Source organism: Pelmatolapia mariae, linkage group LG3_W (genome assembly GCF_036321145.2).
Source record: "Pelmatolapia mariae isolate MD_Pm_ZW linkage group LG3_W, Pm_UMD_F_2, whole genome shotgun sequence".
Classification (NCBI taxonomy): Eukaryota; Metazoa; Chordata; class Actinopteri; order Cichliformes; family Cichlidae; genus Pelmatolapia; species Pelmatolapia mariae.
Window position 1 is genome coordinate 24,694,833 of NC_086229.1, and position 24,930 is coordinate 24,719,762.

At 41.2% G+C, this 24,930-nt stretch overlaps 1 protein-coding gene across 1 annotated transcript in view; it reads left to right on the forward strand.

The window, feature by feature from the left end:
- LOC134624293 (NACHT, LRR and PYD domains-containing protein 12-like) overlaps positions 1 to 24,930 on the forward strand; it is a 521,298-nt gene that overhangs the window by 494,054 nt on the left and 2,314 nt on the right. Inside the window, exons 11-13 of the mRNA XM_063469262.1 lie at positions 2,206 to 2,385; positions 7,453 to 7,626; positions 24,363 to 24,536. Of these exons, the coding sequence (XP_063325332.1) occupies positions 2,206 to 2,385; positions 7,453 to 7,626; positions 24,363 to 24,536 (528 nt within the window). The remainder of the gene's footprint in view (positions 1 to 2,205; positions 2,386 to 7,452; positions 7,627 to 24,362; positions 24,537 to 24,930) is intronic.

The window sequence follows — 24,930 nt, forward strand, 5'->3', positions numbered from 1 at the left end:
TGGCCACTTTTATCTGCATTTTTGGTGTAAAGTTTCAGTCTACGGCCAGTAATTCTCTTACCAACACTGTGGGGTTCCCAGCGCTGACACTTAGCTCCTCCAGATGTGGTAGATTGATCAGATGACCTTGATATAATATCCATATGGTTTCTTGCCAAGTTTCCCCAGTTTCCTGGTTCTGTTTACTTCAGTGGGGTGGACACTTTCCTCGTTTGATGTACGGGAAGAAAACCGTGCCCAAATTACATGGAATGGTGTAGGGGTGGGCGATAGAAACGATATACGATAGAAACGATATAAATTTGGCCAACGATAGAGATTTTGACTATACCGCTCTATCGCGATAGCGCATGTTGATGATGTCATCAAGCTGCGCCTGTTTTGGTCGAGAGCATCACAGCGGCTACAACCATTATCATCTGCAAATTATGCCGGGCGACAGTCATAGCAAAGTGATGAAGCACTTTTGACATATTGGGAAAGCCAAACACTGCGGTTCCTCCACTTCCCTACCATTGATTCATTAATGTTGAATTCTCTCGCAGCTGTTGTACTTCCATATTGTTGCAGTATATTAATGACTAACCTCGTATTGTGGATGAATAATCTCAGTTGTTCTCCTGGCTGAAGTTTGGCCCGTGTATAGCATCATGCTATGCGAATGCATTTGTCCCTAACCACCAGAATCCCTCACGTTAACGTTTATCGAGTGGAAAAAAAAGTTAGCGTTCATCCCCCAGCTTCACTGTGCTAATGTTATGCTAACATACCTGTGTCGATAGCAATCACGTAGCACAACATTATATACCAGGTAGTCCAACTTCAGTAACCCTGCAAACGCCAGTGCTGTTTAGTTTTCTGTCTTCATTTATGTTGGAAGTGGTAGCAGAGCTGTACGTTTGAATTAGTTTCAAAAATCTTTCAGTCAGAACATGCTATGTCATGTCATGGTATGTTGGTGTTTCTTCACACGAGTCAAAAGGCAAGCTGCAGCATTCTGTACAAGTTGGAGCCGGGCCACGCTGGACTGACTGACACCCACATATAGTGAATTGCAGTAATCCAACTGAGATAAAACAAAAAATGGACCGCTGGACAACTGAATTAATTTGTTTCTCGAATGTAAGTTTGCTATCCAAGAAACCCCCCAGGTTTTTTACATGCACTTTAACAGCACATGTTAGGTTACATAAGTCCAAATCTGGGGCATTGAAATTACAGCTTGGTCCAAAAATAATTACCTGAGTTTTGTCCTCATTGAAGGTAAGAAAATTTGAGGCCATCCAGGATTTAACTTCATCAAGACATTTGACTAGCGATTCCATGGGCGTGGAGGTGTTTTTATTAAACCGAAGATAAATCTGGGTGTCATCGGCATATGAGTGGAAGCAGATCTTATGCCTCCACTCAACAGTATCAAAGGCTGCAGTTAAATCTAGGAGCAGGAGCAAAGCTGGGTCTCCTGAGTCAGTGATTAATAATAAATCATTATGTATTTTTAGGAGGGCAGTTTCTTTGCTATGTGGGTTTTGAAGTCCAACTGGAACTTCTCAAAAATATGACTATTTAGAAAAGTTTGTAACTCCTCAAATACAATCCTTTCTAGAATCTTTGACAGCTCTGTGCAGTGGATTCAATGGAAGCAGCCAAGCGCTTTAAGTGTCTGCTGTATAGGGATGCTGGTTCAGCTGTGGCTCAGCACAGTTTCACACTGTGACTCAATAAAAGCCGCAGGAAATAAAAGCATGATGCTTTCATCAGTGTGGAAATAAGAAAGTTTCCTGTAACGTGACAGACGCTGGAGCTCTTTCACTCACAGCTTCACAGTTTCAGCTTCAAACTTCAGCTTTCATGTGTTGCTTTAGTGTAGAGCCTTAAACACAGTCCCACTGTCGGCCTCCTGAACTGGGAGTTTGTTTTATTTTGGACTCTGATGTTTCTTGGTCTGTTTTTTTTTTTTTCACACAATAAAACTTGACCATTTTTCATGTTTTTATGATAAATGTATGACTTTAATGTGAAACATTCAGAGTTTTCTTCTCTTGTTGTGTTTGTTTGAAGCTGCTTCCTGTTGGCTTCAGCTGTTTGGAGTTTCCATTTTCTAAACTTCTACATTCTGAACCTTCAGCTCTGAACAGATTATGAAACACTGAATGATTTCAAGCACTTTGTCTAATAAACTTACATCTTTCATTCTTCATACAGATTGAGGAGATGTGGTTTGTCAGAGATCAGCTGTGATTATCTGGCAGCAGCGCTCAAGTCCAACCCCTCGTATCCCAGAGTGCTGGACCTGAGTGTAGACTACAACAACCTGCAGGATTCAGGAGTGAAGCAGCTGTGTGTTTTTCTGGAGAATCCACGATTTCGATTTGAAACTCTGAGGTCAGTCACCATGTTTTAGTTGTGCTGAGATGAATTTGATGTGAAAGTTCTGCTGACATTGTGGATCGGTAGGCCCACACACCTCTATACAGGAAGTCTTGTTCTGCTCTTTTGTAGAACGTTTGATCCCTGGTCCTCTGAGTCTGACTCAGTAGATAATGCAGAGATCTGAGCTGATGTGGGTGAGGGGACTCGGGCAGCCTTTTTTTCACCAAGTCACACACATTCAGAGATCAGAGTGTCCTGTGTGTGCTCTCATTCACTCACACTCACTCTTATATGGCTGAAGTCTGTTTGTACTGAGGCTACCGTCAAGAAATCACATGATAGGGTGGCGCTAGGGTTTCACAATGAGCTCACCCGAAACCTTGGCTGACTGTGACCCACACCTGTTTTTACACCTTGGCTCGGAGGCATCCTGACTTTTAGCACCATGGCTACTTCACCTGTCCCTCCTGCACTTTCTTGCTCATTGTGTCAGATGTTTAGTTAGTCCTCGGCCTCTTTTAGCAGTAATGGTATCTGTAATAAATGTAGCATATTTGCAGCTCTGGAGGCCAGGATTACTGAATTGGAGACTCGGCTTCGCACCCTTCATTCACCCGTAGCTAGCCAGGCAACTGTAGCTGGTGCAGCCGAAGATAGTGTAGGCCCCGCTAGCTGTTCCCCGGCAGACCCCAAGCAGCTGGGGAACGAGGGCAGCTGGGTGACGGTGAGGAGGAAGCATAGTCTGAAACAGAAGCCCCAGGTACATCACCAACCTGTTCATGTGTCTAACCGTTTTTCCCCACTCTGCGACACGCCCGCCGGTGGTCAAACTCTGGTAATTGGTGATTCTGTTCTCAGACATGTGAAGCTAGAGACACCGGCAACCATAGTCAATTGTCTTCCATGGGGCCAGAGCAGGCGACATTGAAGGAAATTTAAAACTGCTGGCTAAGGGTAAATGTAAATTCAGTAAAATCATAATTCACCTCGGCAGTAATGACACCCGGTTACGCCAATCGGAGGTCACTAAAATCAATATTGAATCGGTGTGCAACTTTGCCAAAACAATGTGGGACTCTGTAGTTTTCTCTGGTCCCCTCCCCAATCAGACCAGGAGTGACATGTTTAGCCGCATGTTCTCCTTAAATTGCTGGCTGTCTGAGTGGTGTCCCAGAAACGATGTGGGCTTCATAGATAATTGGCAAACCTTCTGGAGGAAACCTTGTCTTGTTAGGAGAGACAGCATCCATCCCACTTTGGATGGAGCAGCTCTCATTTCTAGAAATATGGACCAATTTATTAAACCCCCCAAAATATGACTATCCAGAGTTGTGACCAGGAAGCAGAGTTGCAATCTTACACGCCTCTCTGCAGCTTCTCTCCTCCTGCTACCCCCCCAAAAACCCATCTCCATTGAGACCGTGTCAGCTCCCAAAAAGACAAAAAACAAACTAAAAACCAGCAATAAATAATTTACACATAAAAAATCAAAAAGAAAGAACAATACAGTATCCGCATCTGAACCAAAGAGTAAAACAGTGAAATATGGATTATTAAATATTAGGTCTCTCTCCTCCAAGTCTCTGTTAGTACATGACTTAATAATTGATCAACAAATCGATTTACTCTGCCTTACAGAAATCTGGTTGCAGCAGGATGATTATGTTAGTTTAAATGAATCAACACCCCCGAGTCACTCTAACTACCAGAAACCTCGAAGCACAGGCCGAGGGGGCGGTGTGGCAGAAATTTTTCACACCAGCCTATTAATTAATGAAAGACCAAGACAGACTTTTAATTCATTTGAAAGCCTGATGCTTAGCCTTGTCCAACCCAGCTGTAAAACTCAGAAACCAGTCTTACTTGTTATCATATATCGTCCACCTGGGCCTTACACAGAGTTTCTCTCTGATTTCTCAGACTTTTTATCTGATTTAGTGCTCAGCTCAGATAAAATAATTATTATAGGTGATTTTAACATCCATGTAGATGCTAAAAATGACAGCCTCAACATGGCATTTAATCTGTTATTAGACTCAATTGGCTACTCCCAAAATGTAGACGAACCCACCCACTACTTTAATCACACTCTAGATCTTGTTTTAACATATGGCATAGAAACTGAACATTTAACAGTGTTTCCTGAAAACCCTCTGCTGTCTGATCATTTCCTGATAACATTTACATTTACAATAATTGATTACACAGCAGTGGAGAGTAGACTTTATCACAGTAGATGTCTTTCTGAAAGTGCTGTAACTAAGTTTAAGAATATAATCCACCCACTGTTATCATCTTCAATGCCCTGTACCAACATAGAGCAGAGCAGCTATCTGAACGCTATTAAAACAGAGGTCGATCATCTTGTTAGTAATTTGACCTCCTCACTACGTACGACTCTGGATACTGTAGCTCCTGTGAAAACTAAGGCCTCAAATCCGAAGTACCTGACTCCGTGGTATAATTCTCAAACACGTACCCTAAAGCAGATAACTCGTAAGCTGGAGAGGAAATGGCGTGTCACAAATTTAGAGGATCATCATTTAGCCTGGAGAAATATTTTGTTGCTTTATAAGAAAGCCCTCCGCAAAGCCAGCACATCTTACTATTCGTCACTGATTGAAGAAAATAAGAACAACCCCAGGTTTCTCTTCAGCACTGTAGCCAGGCTAACAAAACGTCAGAGCTCTGTTTAGCCAACAATCCCTTTAACGTTAACTAGTAATGACTTCATGAACTTCTTCACAAATAACATTTTTATCATTAGAGAAAAAATTACCAGTAATCATCCCACAGATGTAATATTATCTACAGCTACTTTTAGTACCATTGATGTTAAGTTAGACTCTTTTTCTCCAATTGATCTTTCTGAGTTAACTTCAATAATTACTTCCTCCAAACCATCAACATGTCTTTTAGACCCCATTCCTACAAAACTGTTCAAGGAAGTCCTGCCATTAATTAATTCTTTGATCATAAATATGATCAACCTATGTCTAATAATCGGCTATGTACCACAGTTGTCAGTTGTCAAACAGCTAACTGATCATCTGCATAGGAATGGCTTGTCTGAAGAGTTTCAGTCAGGTTTCAGAGCTCATCACAGCATAGAAACAGCTTTAGTGAAGGTTACAAATGAGAGAAGTTCTGAGAAGACAAAGATCCTCAGAATTTTCTATACAGGCGCTGTGGAGAGCATCCTCACACAGAATATCACATTGTGGTTTGGGAACAGCTGTGTTAAGGACCAAAAAGCTCTCCAGAGAGTGATCCGTACAGCAGAACGCTGCTGCATTGCTCTCCCCCCACTTCAGGACACCTACACCAGGAGATGCCAGACTAAAGCAGCACTGTGTGTTATACTTGTATAACTATGCATGTGACAAATAAAGAACCTTGAACCTTGAACCTTGAGAGCATATTTCTCCTGTTTTGGCTTCCCTTCATTGGCTTCCTGTTAAATCCAGAATTGAATTCAAAATCCTGCTCCTCACATACAAGGTCTTAAATAATCAGGCTCCATCTTATCTTAATGACCTTGTAGTACCATATCACCCTATTAGAGCACTTCGCTCTCGCTCTGCAGGCCTACTTGTTGTTCCTAGAGTATTTAAAAGTAGAATGAGAGGGAGAGCCTTCAGTTTTCAGGCCCCTCTTCTGTGGAACCAGCTTCCAGTTTGGATTCGGGAGACAGACACTATCTCTACTTTCAAGATTAGGCTTCAAACTTTCCTTTTTGCTAAAGCATATAGTTAGGGCTGGACCAGGTGACCCTGAATCCTCCCTTAGTTATGCTGCAATAGACGTAGGCTGCCGGGGATTCCCATGATGCATTGAGTATTTCCTTTCCAGTCACCTTTCTCACTCACTATGTGTTAATAGACCTCTCTGCATCGAATCATATCTGTTATTAATCTCTGTCTCTCTTCCACAGCGTGTCTTTTATCCTGTTTTCCTTCTCTCACCCCAACCGGTCGCAGCAGATGGCCACCCCTCCCTGAGCCTGGTTCTGCTGGAGGTTTCTTCCTGTTAAAAGGGAGTTTTTCCTTCCCACAGTCGCCAAAGTGCTTGCTCATAGGGGGTCATATGATTGTCGGGTTTTTCTCTGTATCTATTATTGTGCGATCTACTGTACAATATAAAACGCCTTGAGGCGACTTTTGTTGTGATTTGGTGATAAATAAATAAATTGAATTGAATTGAAAGTGTGATCAACAGGGGGTTCATGACCCCCTTGGCGGACTCTACCACAGGGCTTAAATCCGGGACTCTCCACCATTTGACTCTAGAAATAAAGAAGCTTCTCGGATGAGAGGTGAAACATCTTCAAGAAACTTAAAGAAGTCCAGATGCCTTTTTTCTAAGCTCTTTAGATGACTGAGAACCTTCACAGACACCTCATCAGTGTGACTCTCAGAGCTACCAGCCGTTTGCTAAAATCACAAAGCCCTTCATTGAAATCAATGATATCAAAGCTGGAATCAAATGAGTCCAAGTCTTCTGCTGATTCAGCATCACATTCATCTTTGTTCTTGTTGGGTCTGCGCTTCCACAGGCTCCGCTAGTTTAGAGACTTATTCTCGTTAGCGTCAAAAACAAGACGAACATCTTTTTCTTGCTAGCAAGGGAAGGCTGGTCGGAATCAGCTCTTGGAGCTCACGCTCCTCACCCGTCTCCAAACCAACTCCTTCAAAGAGCAGCTCTCCTCGCAGCTATTTATTGACAACTGTTACATACACAACACAAGCACCTCCCACCGTAAAACCCCCCAATGGTTCTAAAAGACTAGGCACTATGTGTGTGTATGTGTAAGCATGCATGTGCGCGTGTGCATGCATGCGAGAATATAAAATAAAGAATTTGACACATTTTGTTGATACCAAAAGCACATTGAACAATTCAGTGTGCTTTTACTGCAGTTCTCTCCACGTTTTCTCCTCTGATTCTGTCCACATGTTGCTCTGCATCATTGCTCAGTTTTCTGACAAAAACAAGATTAAATATTGCTAAAAAAATAGTATCTCATTACACTTCACCGTAAGTGTCTTTTTTTTTAATGGTTTATCTGTTATTTTTCAGACTGAGTCACTGTGACCTGTCAGAGAGAAGCTGTGAAGCTCTGTCCTCAGGTCTCAGCTCTCAGACTTCTAATCTGAGACAGCTGGACCTCAGTAACATTAACCTGAAGGATTCAGGCGTAAAGCTTCTGTCTGAAGTACTGAAGAGTCCACACTGTACACTGGAAACTCTCAGGTGAGATCAAGCATTGTTCTTTCATCCACTGACAGAATTAGCAAATTAATAATAAGGCAGCCCTCTAATAAGAGGAGATGTGGAGGTCTGAAGTGCAACATACTCTTATGTTGAAAAGTAGAAACGTAAAATAGTGAAAATAGGGATGAGTTTGCAGAGGTGAATCCACAGCACAATGTTGTTGTGTGCTGAAAGCAGACATCTCACAGATTCTGAGACTGCAGGTTTCATCACTGCCCAAAGAAAATTCACTGAAGCAGCAGTAAAGAAAAGTCCAAAACTACTCTTCATGTTTTTTTTAAAAAAAGAGATGATCAGGGGGATCCACACTTTGTGTGTGTTTACATCTTTTTTGTGGGGTTTGTTGATTTGTCCTGTCTGTTCACTTGCTGTTTTAGCTGGTTGGTGGTTGTTGATATGGTTTTGTGACCTTTTAGCTGAGATTCTGATATTTCTGTAGATACCACATATCTAATTAGTGTGAATGCTTGAAACGCATTCAGAGTATTGTGCTGTAGGCATTCACACTATTGAGTTCCTGTGTCTCTTTATTGTGTGAATGCTTGGAAGGCATGCTTGAAAGGCATTCACACTATTGAGTTCCTCTTTCTCTTTATTCTTTATTGTGTGGATGCCTCAAAGGGCAAACTCAATAGTGTGGATGCATCCACACTATTGAGCATCCACACTATTGAGTTCCTGTTTTTCTTTATTCTTTATACTTTATTGTGTGAATGCCTCAAAGGGCATTCACACTATTGAGTTCCTGTTTCTCTTTATTCTTTATTCTTATTATTCTAGTTGCTTCCGTACGTTTTTTGCCGTGGAACTGCTCCCTCAGTTTTACGCCGTTCAAGTCCCAAAAAATTCTGCTAATTCTGTTAATGCCGGCTATGACTTTTGGTGCTCTTAACTTCTATACTTTTTGAGATATTGAATTTTTTTGCAATATTTTTGCCCATTGAAATGAATGGAACACATTATCAATGTGGTCACTTATTTCTGCTCGCCGGGCTGAGCTGTGTTTTAGCTCAGTGAGATGAGCAGCCGTTCTCAGACTGGGAGGCCCAGGTTCAAATCTCGCTTATAGCAACAATTTTTTCAGTTAACAGTTAAACTTTGTTTCACTCTTTTCAACACAAATGTTATGTTCGTCACTCCTTTTTAGCACAAATCTCAGCTTTTTAGCTCTTTTAAGCAGAAACCTGTTTTCAGCAGAAATTCTGCTGATTCACCTCTTCAGCGCAACGTTCTGCTTCTTTACCTCTTTTCTGCAGAAATTCTGCTGATTCAACTATTTTTTTAGCAGAATTTTCAGCTTCTTTGCCTGCTTTCGGCAGAATTTTCAGTTTTTTCACCTGTTTTCAGCGGAATTTTCAGCTTTTTCACCTGTTTTCTGTGGATTATTCAGATTTTTCACCATTTTTCGGCAGAATTTTCAGATTTTCACCTCTGTTCTGCACATAGTTCAACTTATTCAACTGTTTTCAGTAAAAAAAAATTACTTTGCTTAAGGCAAAGAAAAAAATTAGTGAACACTTTAAGTTTTAGCTTTTTCACCTCTTCTCAGCAGGATTTTCAGTTTTTCACCTCTTTTCTACACAAATGCAGGAAATGCAAATTTTCTAGTTCTTCTAGTTGCTCCGTTTTTTGCCGCTTACCTACTTCCGCAATTTTTGTCTGATTTTCAGCGTTCAAATTTTAAAGTATTTAGCTATTTTTGCTAACGATGGCTATGACTTTTGGTATTTTTTACTATTATACTTTTTAAAATATTAAGCTTTTTTCCTTTAATTTGTCCCATTGAAATGAATGGAAAACTTCCACAATTCTGCTAAAACTTGCTTGTTTTTGAAACTTAACCACTTCCTCATACTTTCACGTAGAAACTCTATTCAAACTTTAAAATGTTCTCAAATTATTGGGCTATTCCTGTATGATTAAGCTTTTTCGTATCTTCTACCGTTTTAATCTTATTCCTCTTTAAGTTTTCAGTTGCAAAATTGTTATTTTTCAGAAATTACATGCTATGCAATTAACTCAGAGTGCAAAGTGGAAATTTCTGAATTTTCTCTTCATATCCGAACAACGTCTTGCTACTCACTCAATTTCCACTCAACCCCCACAAATTATACATCAAAACATTTTTGCTGGCTTTCAGAAACTATCACTATCATTGTTGTGGGAGTTACAGATGTTTTGCAAATCTCCTCAGAGCAACACAAAGTCTGAAAACTCTCCACAGAAAGTCAATGGAGAGTTTGTTCAAAATCACCGCTGGAATTCTCTAATGAGATGCATTTTCGAATCGTCATATCTCCTTAACGAACTAAAGTTGAGACATGAGGCTTGTGCCAATATATCTTCAGACTCTCCTGATGCTCACAATTCAAGGATTCTTTCCTCACCTATTACCGTTTGGCCATTAATTACATTCGTTTGAGGGTAGGAAATTCGTCCCTCGCTTAGATTTCTTCAGATTTCAAACTCTGGAAATGAGGCGCTTTTTTCTCTCGTCATATCTTTTTGATGGATTTCACCAGAGCCCTGAATATTTCCATGACTGTTCACCAAAGCCTGCTGTTTCTTACGGTGAAAGAATGATTTTGATGCTTGTTAATAGAATGTTAAATATAATGTCAGTATTACCTTTTAATTATATAGGTTTACTTATGGTAGAATGCTGCATGTAATCATTTGTGTTTAGAAGTATGTAGTTGATAGTATCCTGAAAGGATGTCTCATCCTAGGAAGCTTGTGTATTCCAGAGTGTTCTGGTTTTCACACCCACATCCTGGGAGCATGGGAGAGGTCGTACCTTCTTTTATTGTTTTATGGTAGGATAAACATATCTATGTCTGTTTTACTCTAAGTGCATTTTGTTTAGATCAGGGGTCCCCAATCCCAGTCCACGAGGGCCGGTGTCCCTGCAGGTTTTAGATGTGTCCTTGATCCATCACAGCTGATTTAAATGGATAAATGACCTCCTCAACATGTCTTGAAGTTCTCCAGAGGCCTGGTAATGAACTAATCATGTGATTCAGGTGTGTTGACCCAAGGTGAGATCAAAAACCTGCAAGGACACCGGCCCTCGTGGACTGAGATTGGGGACCCCTGGTTTAGATGAACTGCTGGACTTCCAGGCCAGCAGGGTTAGGAAGTCATTTTATGACCACACACACACACACACACACATAAGGTATTCTTTGTTCACATGTATACCTATAAGATGTCATATGTTAATGAACTTATGCATATTCATGTAACCACAATAAAAGAGCAGTGTTACGGGAGAGCGGACGAGAGCAACTGAGGTCAAGCGAAGGAACAGCGCCTGTCCAGTTCTCTCCCGTGCACGTTAATTTGTAAAACCTGTCTGAGTGTCATTTATTCCAATCTGAGTTGAATTACAGGAAAACTCCTGACAATGCTCTATATAGATTTAGAGTTACAAAACGTTTGAGGGCAAGTCAAGGCAGTTTTTGCTCTGCCTCTACTCAGTTACAGTGTGTTACAAGTCATATATCTTTAATAATTTATATCTTATCTCTGAATTATGAAGACCTGAAGATTCCCAGCATCAAATCGGTGCCTGCCGAGGGAGAGTACTCCGTGAGTAACCGTACGGTCCGTCGGACCGCCAACTCAGTGCTATTGGACCTTTACGACATCGGCGGCGCTAAAGCTAAGGCAAAAGCTACAGTGACTTTGACTCAGTGTTCATTCAAAGGGGCGTGTTGTTTTGTGTGAAACATTGAAGCATCAGAGTGTGCACGGATGCTCTCTGTCTGACTGATATTGGCGCTTAGGTACTGTATGTGAACGCTCTTTTCACTTCACCATAATTTTTGTGGGAGTGGTTTCGGCCATACTTTTGGAATGGCGTCCCACCCAGACACAGGGAGCGAGGGAGACGGCTGCGACTCGGATGCTGAAGCTCCCAGCCTGACAAAGTACATCATCCCTCACTCTACGCCTCTTGACCTCAACCTTGAAGTGGGAAACTTGGAAGGAGAGGTCGAGAAGCCACGCGTTTGCTTACAGGATTCGCTGGAGCCACAAAGGAGCCTGCTGGAGTGTTTGGATCATGGAGCTAGGGGAGAGTCGGGAGAGCGGCCATCTCCCCAACAAACCCCGCTGGTGCCCCTTAATGACCGCTGGTTGGATGGGTACCAGGTGGACTAACCGTTATCATACTGACAAACTTGAGGATGACTGAGGGTTGGTTTCATGCAAGATGTATGTAATGTAATTATTCTGTTCATAAGGAATGTTTGCTTGTTCAGTTCCACCGAACCCTCGTCATCGCGGCCGTGAGAGGCTTTTGGTTTGATTTTCTATCGTACTGATTTAAGCAACGGGATGTGTTGTATTTTTGACTGTTTCACTTGTCTATGACCGTCTCTGGAAGATGGATTGGAAGTTATACTGCATATTCTGTATTGTTTGCTTCAAGCACTAATTTTGTTTATTGATTGTATTGACTGTACTGATGCTGTATAACAATTCCTCCACAGCCTGCTTGCTACCTAAAGTAGCTATGTATAGTGAAAGGGTGTAGCGGGAGGAGGGTTACCTGGGTCCGGCTGAGGACAGCCTTCTAATTGCCAGGGGAGTGATGTAACAACCCTTTTGGGTTATAGCATCACTGGGGGGCTTGCCCTACTATTGTAGTAGTTGTGGGAGTCTCCTAGTAGGTTGTTGTTGTTAGCGGCAGCCATTTTCATGCTGCTCATGTTCTTTCCTCTAAAAGAAACCTTACTGTTGTGACCAACTGGCGACCGCGACTACCGATCCCCGCACATGTATGTACGGACAGAGTAGAGCCATGGAGACCTGGCTTGTATGGTCTTATGTTGCTGACAATGAATAAAGGTCTGTTATTGGATTTAACCGACTGGCTTCGGGTATTTCAACTAACCTCCACACCACATGCCCGCTGAACCTGCTAGCTGCTCCCGCCTCGCCAGACTGCTGTTACAGTGTGTAAGGCAGGGGTCTCAAAATCAAATGAGACGCAGGCCACTTCTGGCACCGTCATCTCATTGGAGGGCCACTTTAGTGTTCAAGTAGTACAAAAAAACCCCAAAAAACACTCACTAATATTTCCTAAAATGTAGTGTTTTGTTTGTTTTATTTAATTCCAAATATTGTGTAACAAGACAAAATTGCAAACATGAACACAATTTTTTTTCTCACTCTTAACTATCTGAAGCCTTTCAGTTTCAGTTTCATTTGTCATACGCAAGTTAGCACAGGGTCAACATTGCAATAAAATGTGTTTGACGAGCAGAAGACGGTCACTCAGCAGTATGGTACAGTATAGTACAGTAGTTTCATTGAACTACCAAATAAACAGCTCTTTCTGGCCAGACACGTGGCAGCACTTTTGCTACAATTATGTTTGTATTTAACAAAATAAAAATGCAGGCATAAGCGTACACATTAGTTTTTGACTGCAAGTGAAAATTGTTTTCTTTCCAAATAAATCTCTCACTGAACTAACACAGCCAATCCCTCAACACGTTTGCACTCTCTTGTTACCTCGGCCAGGTCCGCGGCTCCGAACCATGGTAAGGAGACCTCTGGCTAATACTGTGGGTTCCGTGTCGGGCTTGTAGCCGGGAACTAGCTTTGCTGTCTGGGTCAACCTTGCTAGTGAGAGACAGAAAGAGGCGTTGAAAGGCTGCTCCAGCAGAACTTTATTGTTTCGGAGGAAAACACGAACACGGTGTACAGTTGAGTCTTAATAGCTTACTTACAACTGGGCTCGTTAGGCACTCTTCTTGGCTGCAGTGGTTATTATATTTACGTGCTTCCAGCTCTCGTTTCTGCTCGGTGACAGCTCGTGCTTATCTCCTTTTCCTCCCTCCCTCACGCTCACACACACACAGCGGGAGGGGCGGTCCCACACGTTCTCCCTGCTGCAAGGACTACACCGCCCACGAGGCTACAGTCTTAAAGGGCCATGCCTGTAACACTCTGCCGTCGTATTAAATCATTTTTCGTATAATAGTTTTTTAAAAATATATATTCACATCAATATGCGGGCCGCAAGTAGAGGTGACGTGGGCCGCGAGTCTTAACAGGCCCTGTTCCCTTTACGCTCTGTGTATGTGTGTGTCATCAATATTTCTCCCATGTTAAAGTATTACTCCTCCATAATAGTTTTTCTTCTAAATCAAAGTACTTCTACTACATCTTAGTACTTCTGCTAAATCATAGTATTTTTGCCAAATCATAATATTTGTGCCAAATCATGTTTTATGGTCCAAATCATAATATTTCTGATATGTTATAGTATTATTACTAAGTGGAGGGATATAATATATCTGCCAAATCATAGTATTTATCCCAAATCATAGTATTCATGCCAAATTACAGTATTTCTCCTAAAAAGCAGAAATAGTACCCTTTAGCAGAAATTTCTGCCAAAAGATTGTATTTCTTTTGGCATGTGGACGCTTCCTCTCTTTGCTCTTCATATGCTTTGCTTCTTTTATTGATTTTTATGCTGATGTTTTCCTTTTTTTTTCTGTATGAGCTTACCTGCGAGAGCTTCTGGACACTTATAGATCATTAGAACTAAAGAAACAGCAACATTTCTAGTTACCTTATCCTCAGCGCTCCGTGTGTCTGTGGCCTAGACACAGCTGAAGCCTGATTACAGCGTCTGGACTCCGAACAGCCTCAATAGCCTGGAAAGGTGCTAACCGCTAGGCTAACTAGCAACAAGATGCCCTCCCTCTCCACAGATGACTACCACAAACTCCTGCAGAAGATTGCAGTGCTGGAGACAAAAATTCATCGCTTAGAAGTAAATGTGGAGGTAAATGGACTGTGTGGAAATGAAACAACCTTGCCTTTGATTCAAAGCAATGGCGATGATCAAGCTAGTACACAGCTAAGGAGCACAGATAACATGACCAAGAAAGTAGACTCTGTGCATTATTATAAATCATCAAGCGAAAATCCCCCCTTGGACTGTCCTGGTGCAAAACCAAGACATAAATCATGTCTCCTGGAAGGGGGAGGACGTATCACAGGCAGAGCACAGCGAGCTGAAATCTCTGAAACCGACTGGCCTTCACTTCCTACGAGACAGAGAAGCTCTTCTACCCCTGTATATGGGAGGAAACAGGACTGGACAACCGTGAATAGGAAGGTTAACAACAAACCTCCAAAAAAACTGAATGTGAAACTGCAGAACAGATTTGCTCCACTATCAAAGGACCCTGCATCTATATCGGACAACCATCCATCTAAAAGTAGCGAAGTAAGGTCTGAAAATCTGTTGAAAAGTAAAAGGCCACAGGGAAAGCTAAAGGCTAGGCCTGAAACTCTGATTGTGGGTGACTCTGCCGTAAAGGATGTACAAAGGATGTGCGGTAAGAACACTAAAGTCCTCTGCTTCCCTAAGGATATGGTCAACAACCTGAAGGAGAGAATTCTTCAGATTGCAGATGAATATCCAACTGTGACAAATATTGTTCTGCATACAGGGTCAAACGATGTGTCCAAACAACAATCAAAGGTTCTGAAACGGGACTTTACTGGATTATTAAATACTGTAAACTCTCTGAATGCAGCTGTATTCATCAGTGGGCCTGTACCGCCCGTCAGAGGAGGAGACGAGAGATTCAGCAGATTGTTTGCACTGAATAAATGGCTTATATCAGCATGTACTGACCACTCAGTGCATTTTATCAACAACTTTAATATTTTTTGGGAACGCAGGCATCTGTTTAAAGCAAATGGATTTAATTTTAACAAGTCAGGGGTGAAACTGTTCACCTCCAACCTGTTTTATTCCATACGTCATCCATCTGTGCTTGGTGCCAAAGCTGAGATAAACGAGGAGTTATCTCATAAAGAGGAACAAACAGTACTCCAAGAACAAACAAAGCCCAGCAGAAACCTTGAGGAGGAGCTCCATCTGCCCCCACCCGGGAAGAGCCTCAGAAAGGAGAGACATCAGAGGCAAGAAGAGGGGTCCCTATTTGCCTCCAACTCTCTCAACAACACCAACGACCAGGACCAGGGACCACGACCTTCCCCAGTCCCCCAAACCCCTGACAGGCCATCACCCTCCTCCCCCTCCCTTTCTCCCTCCTCCCCACACCTGAAATTCACTGAGGAGATGATGGAGCGGGTCAATGCTGGGCTCAGATCTACCCCCCAGCCCAATCCCTTTTTGTCCCCCATTAACCCCCCACCAGAGCAGCCAGAGGTTCGCCATCGAGCCCCGCCCTCAACAGAGCAATCAAAGTTACACTGCGCAGCCTCGCCCCCCTTAGTTCTTCCTTACCACCTTCATGCTCTGTCTCCGCAGTCTGATGTGTGATGTGTGGAGGGTCCAGGCTGTGAGGATTATGACAGTGTTGACTTTTCCCAGGAGAAGCTGGGACCCTGTTTACTAGAAGGTTTTAAAATTTCTGTACTTTTAGGTGACAGAAGGAGACATGTGGCCTGGTCAAAACACAGAGAGCTGCACTCTAAAAGATCTTTAAATATAGCAAACATACCTTGTGTGCCACAGACTGCTCCCAAACACGAGGGGGCAAATAATACCTCTAAAACACTTAAGTTGGCTTTATTAAACGTTAGATCTCTAGCTGGGAAAACATTTTTAATTAATGATTTAATCACCAAGCACAGCCTTGATTTTATGTTTTTAACTGAAACTTGGTTGGACCAAAGTAACAGTGGAGCTGTTCTCATTGAGACAACCCCTCCTAACTACAGTTTTATCAGTGAGACCAGGGTGAGCAGGAGAGGAGGAGGGGTTGCCGTCTTATTTAATGAATCATTTCAATGTAAGCAGCTATCTCCTGGAAGTTTTCAGTCTTTTGAATATGTGGCGTTACAGCTGAAGGCCCCATCCAAAGTTGTGTTTCTTAATGTTTACAGGCCTCCCAAATACTGCACAGACTTTTTTAATGACCTCAGTGAACTGCTGTCTGTGATCTGTGTTGATTTCGACTGTGTAATTATTGTTGGGGATTTTAATATCCATGTGGACAACCCTCAGGACAAAGGGACTAAAGACCTGAGTAACACTCTGGGCAACTTTGGGCTGACTCAGCATGTAACAGAGGCCACACATAATAGAGGACATACTCTTGACCTACTGATCTCCAAGGGCCTGAGCATTTCAAAGGTTACTGTGTCTGATGTGGGCCTGTCTGATCATTACTGTGTTTTCTTTGAAAGTAAAATCTCAGCCCACACAAATATATCAACAGCAGTGATCGCAAAATGGTGTATAACTGAACACAGTAGTGAGATCTTTAACCAGGTCTTCCCATTAACACCTGATCTGTCCAGAGGTTCAGTCAATGACCTCGTCAATAGCTTCAATGCTAAAATGTTAAATGTAATGGACACTATTGCTCCCATTAAGGTGAAGGTTATCTCTGGAAGGAAGAAGTCTCCATGGAGAAACTCCACACTGGTGAAAAATGAAAAAAGAAAGTGTAGGAAAGCTGAGCGCAGATGGAGAAAAACAAACCTCCAGGTTCATTATGACATCTATAAAGAGAAACTTCACAATTATAATTTACAACTGAGGAGTGCAAGGAGGTCCTACTTCTCTGACATCATCACCAAAAACAGTCATAACGCTTGGGTCTTATTTTCTACAGTTGACAGGCTAACAAACCCTCCTGTGTCAGTGGCAACTGAACTTCATTCGACCATGGCCTGCAATGACTTTGCCAAATTCTTCACAGAAAAAATCCAAAAGATTAGACAAGCAATTGGTACATCAACAGCAGATCCAGGATATGTACTGTGTCCACCGAAAAACTGTTTAAACACCATCAAACAGTTTCACCCTATTAACAGCAAAGACCTGGAGGACATCTTAGGTCAACTGAACTCCTCCTCTTGCTGTTTAGATGTCCTGCCAACAAGTTTTTTCAAAAAGGTCTCAAAGACTTTGGAGTCAGACCTGTTACAGATCGTAAACTTTTCTTTAATATCAGGTGTGTTTCCAGAACCACTAAAAACTCCTGTAATAAAACCTATACTGAAAAAGGACAATCTTGACAAGACACAAATGAACAACTACAGGCCGATCTCAAACCTCCCATTTTTAAGTAAGATCATTGAAAAAGAAGTTTCTCAACAGCTCAATTACTTCTTAACACAGAATAACTGCTATGATGCCTTTCAGTCAGGTTTTAGACAGAACCACAGCACTGAAACCGCTCTGACCAAAGTGTTTAATGACATATGTCTGAATACAGACAGTGGAAAAATGTCAGTCTTAGTTCTACTGGATCTCAGTGCAGCATTTGATACTGTTGACCACAACATATTACTCAAACGACTGGAGAACTGGGCAGGTCTTTCAGGAACTGTACTAAACTGGTTCAAAACATACTTAGAAAACAGGAAATACTTTGTATCAATAGGTAACTTCACATCTGAGCAGACAAGTATCACATGTGGAGTTCCCCAAGGTTCCATCTTGGGACCCCTTCTGTTTAACATTTACATGCTCCCACTGGCACAGGTTATAAAGAACAACAAAATAAACTATCATAGCTATGCAGATGACACACAAATATATATCACATTGTCACCAGGAGACCGAGGCCCTGTACAGGCTCTTGGTAAATGCATTGAGGAAATTAATGACTGGTTGTGCCACAATTTTCTCCAGCTAAACAAAAACAAAACTGAAGTAATAGTCTTTGGTGCCAAAGAAAAACGATTACAGGTCACCAGAGAACTTCAATCTATACACCTAAAAACCACAAACCAGGCGAGAAATTTGGGTGTAGTGATGGATGCAGACCTAAACTTAGAAAAACACATTAAGACAATAACAAAATCAGCTTACTATCACCTCAAGAATATTTCAAGGATAAAAGATCTGATGTCTCAACAGGACCTGGAAAAACTAGTCCATGCATTCATCTTTAGTAGGCTTGATTACTGTAACAGCATCTTTACAGGTCTACCTAAAAAATCAGTCAGACAACTACAGCTCATTCAGAACTCTGCTGCTCGAGTCCTCACTAAGACCAAAAAAGTGGACCACATCAGTCCAGCTCTGAGGTCTTTACACTGGCTGCCCGTCCGTCAGAGGATAGACTTTAAAGTTCTGATGCTGGTTTATAAAGTTCTGAATGGTTTAGGACCAAAATACATCAGTGAACTCCTGACCCAGTATGAACCTTCCAGATCCCTCAGGTCATCTGGATCCGGTTTCTTATCAGTTCTTAGAGTCAGAACCAGACACGGAGAAGCTGCATTCAGCTTTTATGCTCCATATCTCTGGAACAAACTCCCAGAAAGCCTCAGATCAGCTGAAACACTCAGTTTATTTAAATCCAGATTGAAGACCCACATATTCTCAGCTGCTTTTGAATAAATCACCAAATCCACACTTTTAAGCTTAAATTTCAAAACTTACATTTTAACTACTGACTTTATCTACTGTTCTGATTTTATCTACTGTTTTGATTTTGGATTTTAAATAGTGTTTTGTTTGTTTGTTTGTTTGTTTGTTCGTTTGTTTGTCTTAATCAATTTTAGATCATGCTTTTTATTTGTTTTTGTTTTTAATGTCTCTGTAAAGCACTTTGAATCACCTTGTTGTTGAATTGTGCTATATAAATAAACTTGCCTTGCCTTGCCTTGCCTTCTGTTAAAACATAGTATTTCTGCCCAATCATAGTTTTTGGACTAAATCATAGTATTTAAACCAAATCATAGTATTTGTGCCAAAGCATTGTATTTGTATAGAGTCATAGTATTTCTTCTAAATCATAGTATTTCAATCAAATCTCAGTAGTTGTGCTAAAACGCAGTATTTCTGCTGAATCATAGTATTTGTACTAGAGATGGCACGATACCACTTTTTTATGTCCGATACCGATACCGATATCATAAATTTGGATATCTGCCGATACCGATATTAATCCGATATAGTGTGTTTTTTAATCAATAAAACTGTTTTTTAATATCTTGCTGCATTTTGTATAAGTTCATACTCAAGTTTAAATAAACAACAACACTAAAGTTATACCTGTTATACCTGTATGTCAAAAATACACTGCACCCAAAATATTTCATAGTTCAGCAATACTGATCAATCTAATAAACTTAAACCTACTCCATCCTCCCTATTCTGGTATTTTAAAGAGTACTTAGCAGAAATATTAAGCAACCTAACTAATAGGGTTGCAAACTCCCAGCAAAAAAAAGGGAACCACCGCCCACCCTCCACCTCATGATGCTTAATCAACATAATCAACTTTAATTTGATGCAGTGTGAAAAAAAATGCACAAGAATAATTAAATAGATTCAACATCTTTCTTCTACAGAATTGCAGACTGCACAGATGGTATCTTCCCAAAGGAAAAAGTACTATAGCTTACTGGGGTATATTAGACACTTAACAGTTACTATATACTGTAATGGACTTCTATACATTTTACATCAGATTAAAACTTTGGGTGTAAGATTCAGATAATTATTTATTAAAAGCTAGACATTTTAAATAAGAATAAGAAAGAAAAGTATGTCTTTGTGCCCCCTTTTCCCTGTTAATGCCCTATCGGCCCCCCTGGCTAAACTTTGCTAGATCCGCCCCTGCACAGTTACCAGCCGTCAGCTACATAGAAAAGGATCCTGGTGTAGAAAGTAATATTAAATAAATTCTAACAACAGCTTATCAAGCTTAAACGTGCTGCTGTTGTTCAGCTGCTGTTTTCCTCCTTGTGGTGCAAAGTGGGCCAAAAACAAACAAGAGAGACAGACTCGCGACAGAAAAGCCGATCAGCTGATCATTAACGAGTTTCATGAAGTAGCGGCAGGAAAGTGAGGGAGAGAGAGAGAAGAGGCAGACGCTCCATATATGGTTAAGCTTAACGCAGGTAGGCTTTACAAACATTCAGAGATGAACTTACACACTTGCTTTACTTCTCTCTGGGATAACTTCCTCGGAGATGAATTGCTGGTTTGCTAGCGAGGCTACAAATACACACAGCTGCTCTATCACGTGACCCACACTGCTCCGACTGCTACGTTATGAGCCGAGTTACGCCGTGTCTCAAGTTTTGTGAGGTGCTTTTTTGATATTTAATGGATCGGATTACATTTTTTATTTCTCGCCGATATCCGATCCAGTAATTTACGTCAGTATCGGACCGATACCGATACCTAATATCGGATCGGTCCATCTCTAATTTGTACCCAATCATAGTATTTCTACCATATCATTGTATTAGTGCCAAATCATGGTATTTTTGCCAAATTATAGTATTTGTGCCCAATTAATATTTCTGTTATGTTATAGTATTACTACTAAGTCGTAGAATTTCTGTTGTCACAGTGTATCTGCTGAACATAGTTTATCTGCCAAATCATAGTATTTTTACCAAATCATAGTATTTGTGCCAAAACATAGTATTTCTGCCATATTGTGGTGTTTGTGCAAGTACATAGAATTTCTGCGAAATCATAGTGTATCTGTTATGTTATACTATTACTATTAATGCATAGTACTTCTGCCAAATCGTAGTATTCCTTAAAAATCATAGTATTACTGCAATTTCATAGTATTTGAGTGAAATTGTAGTATATGTGCAAAAACATACTATGTCTGCAAAATCACAGTATATCTGTTATGTTGTAGTATTACAAGTAAGTCACAGTATTTCTGCCATTTTGTAGTATTTGTACTAAATCATAGTACTTGTGCCAAATCATAATATTTCTGTTATGTTACTACTAAGGCATAGTATGTCTGCCAGTTCGTAGTATTTGTACTAAACCATAGTACTTGTGTCAAATCATAATATTTCTGTTATGTTATAGTATTAGTACTAAGTCGTAGAATCTCTTTTATGTTGTAGTATATGTGCTGAATATAGTATATGTTTGTGGTGTGTTGCAGCTGAAACAGCATCATGTATGTTGGCACAGGAAGAAAATAGTGTGAGAACACTGTTCACAGCAGTCACAGCTCGCTGCCTTCGACAGTCTCTTCCTTCCTTGTTTGGATGTCACTGATATCATCTTCTGCTCTCACACTGACTACCTGTTGGAGCTAACATGCTAGCATGGCTAACAGCAGCATCACTACATGTAGTCCTTAGTGATGGAAACTGGAACCATGACATCAGTGATGCTGGAATAAGCATCTCCACAGTGACACTAATGCACTCTATCATGACTCTTTGATGATATTCTGTGAAACACTGACACTGAGAAAAGTGTTGGACAAATCTGAACAAGTCCGTGTAGGCAAGCTACAGTTGTAGCCACAGCTGCCCTGGGGAAGACTGACAGAAGCGAGGCTGCCATATCGCGCCATCGGCCCTTCTGGCCAACACCAGTAGGCGGTAGGTGAAGTGTCTTGCCCAAGGACACAACGACCGAGACTGTCCGAGCCGGGACTCGAACCGGCAACCTTCCGATTACAAGGCGGACTCCAAACTCTTGAGCCATGATCGCCCACATCATATGCTTCCTTTAGCTGGTATCATTCAATCTTTTAGCGACCTGTCTTATCACTTTTATGCTGATGACATTCAGCTCCATATGTCTTTTAAGCCTCATCAGCTGGATAGGCTGTCCACCCTAGTCCAGTGCTTAACCCAGGTTTCTGATTGGCTTTCAAGCAACTACCTTGTTCTAAATACTTACAAGACCGAGACCATGATCATAGCTCCTCCTGAGCTAAAATTAGTCAGGTTCTTGCCTCTTTCTGTCCTTCTGTCAAGTCAAATATTCGGAATCTTGGAGTAATATTTGACTCTTCTCTGGGCCTTGACTCTCATGTAAAATCTTTGTCTCGTTCCTGTTTCTATTATTTAAGAAACATCTCTAAATTGCGACATATGGTCTTTTCAGCTGAACTGGAAAAACTCATTCATGCATTTGTGTCATCACGCTTAGATCACTGTAATTCCCTGTTTACTAGCTTGGATAAATCACCTCTCTCTCACCTCCAGGCAATACAAAACGCAGCAGCCAGACTATTAACTCATTCTACCAAGCGTGTTCACATCACTCCCATCTAATATTCTTTACATTGGCTCCCAATAGAGTTTACAATTCGCTTTAAAATTCTTGTTTTAACATACAGAGCACTAAATGGCCAGGCAGGATTATTTATCCAAGCTTCTTATAAAATACACTTCTGCTCGTCATCTCCGCTCACAGACTCAGAGTCTCTTAGTTGTTCCCCGTACACGACTGAAGACAAAAGGGGGCGGAGCCTTTCAGTCTGTTGCACCAAGGCTGTAGAACAATTTACCACTACAATTACGTTTGCTTGACTCTGTGGATTCTTTTAAAAAGCAGTTAAAAACTTTTCTGTTCAAACAAGCCTTTTGTTGATCTACGTATTTTATATTCTTTACATTATTTACATTTGATCTTTTACATTGTGTATAATGTCTATTGATTGTATTGTTTATTTTAATATTTATGTACAGCGCTTTGTGACTGCCTGTCTGTGAAAAGCACTTAATAAATAAACTTTACTTACTTACTTACATTACAAGGCCCAGTCTAAAAGACCAGCCAATCAAAAATGGGAATTCCTGAGCCTGGCAATGCCTGGAAGCAGCAGGTAGGCCACCTGTGGCAGCTGAGGTCACGTGATCTGAGTGTTTGAACCACACATTGGAGCAGCGTTTCCAAACATCTGCACTTCAGAAGCTCCAAAGTGTGGAAACGTCACTGTGGAGCGTCTCATCCCTAATTAAGAGATCTTCTTGGCACTGCAAAGCTAAGCTTGCAAACAGCACCATAGTTTGTGAATCCCAACCAATCAGAGCGCTCCTTATGTCACGTCACATTACTCGTGTGTTTTCCTCTTTGATTAGCACCCAAAGAACTAAAGAAAGGCTAAAAGGACGTTCAGCCAATCAAATCCCTCCTGGGAATAGGAAGTCTAGAGAGGAAGTGGAGCAGAGAAGGAGAATCACCAGTTTAAATGTCTGAGTTTTAAACTGGTGAACCTCTAAAGAGGCTTTTATTGACTCTTTCTGTTTTCTTTACAGCTTTTTCTACCATTTAAACTGTTTAATATCAGATTTAGAAATAACTTTTGGATAGTTTGTCTACATTTGCACTAAAATGTACCCAAATAATGACCTTGTCTTTACTTTGGGCTAATCTAACAACTCAGCCTGGCCTACTTTGAAGATCAGCTTCAAACTTTTGATGAAGCTTATAGTTAAAGCTGGATCAGGTGACCCTGAACCATCCCTTAGTTATGCTGCTATAGGCACAGGCTATTGGTGGACTTCCCATGATGCTCTGCTTTCTTCTCCTCTTTTTCACTCCCAATGCTTTTATATGTCACTACTGCATGTCCTTAACTTTTGTCTTCTCTCTCCTTAGTTTGTGTTCTGTTCTTGTCTCTCTGAGCTCATCTCTTCTCTTTCCCCTCACCCTGCAGCCAGTCATGGTAGATGCTCCTCCTGGAGCCTGTTTTCACTGGGAGGATCTTTGTGTCAAAAGGAGTTCTTCCTTCCCACCATCACCAAGTGCTGCTCACATTGGATTGTCTGATGATTGGGGCTTTATCTCTAATATTGTAGGCTGTTACCTTGCACTGTTAAACAGCTTGAGATGACTGTTGTTGTCTGTTGGGAATTGTCACTTATAAATAAAGCTACATTGAATGGATGTAAATGGATAGATGTTATTGTGACAAAGAGAAAATGATCATTGACAGATGGATTGTTGTTTTGTGTGTCTGCAGTCTGTCAGGCTGTCTGATCACAGAGGAAGGCTGTACTTCTCTGGCGTCAGCTCTGAGCTCCAACCCCTCCCATCTGAGAGAGCTGGACCTGAGCTACAATCATCCAGGGGACTCAGGAATAAAGCTGCTCTCGACTGGACTGAAGGAACCATGCTGGAGACTGGACACTCTCAGGTATGGAGAGAATGTCTGATAGAGGAGGAAGAGCTGGAAACATTTCCTGTGTCCTTCACTCACTTCCTGTTTGTTTCCTGCAGATGAGACATGAACAATCACACATGCAGGAATATTTTTAGGGACAGACACACTAGTCCAGCTGGATAGTACATGGATATTTATGTAGGGCGTCTCCAAAGAGTCTGTTTGCAGGAACATTAATGATCACTGATAAGTCATGTTGAGAGTTTCATTAAAAGTAGACCTACAGTTTGGTCTATAAATATTTGGACAGAGACAACATTTTGTAACTTTAGATACACTTTATTAGGTCGCAGGTGAACCTGAGATAGTGGCCACTGTGTACCTAATAAAGTGTCAGCCATGTGTATGTTTCCCATGCTGTATGTCC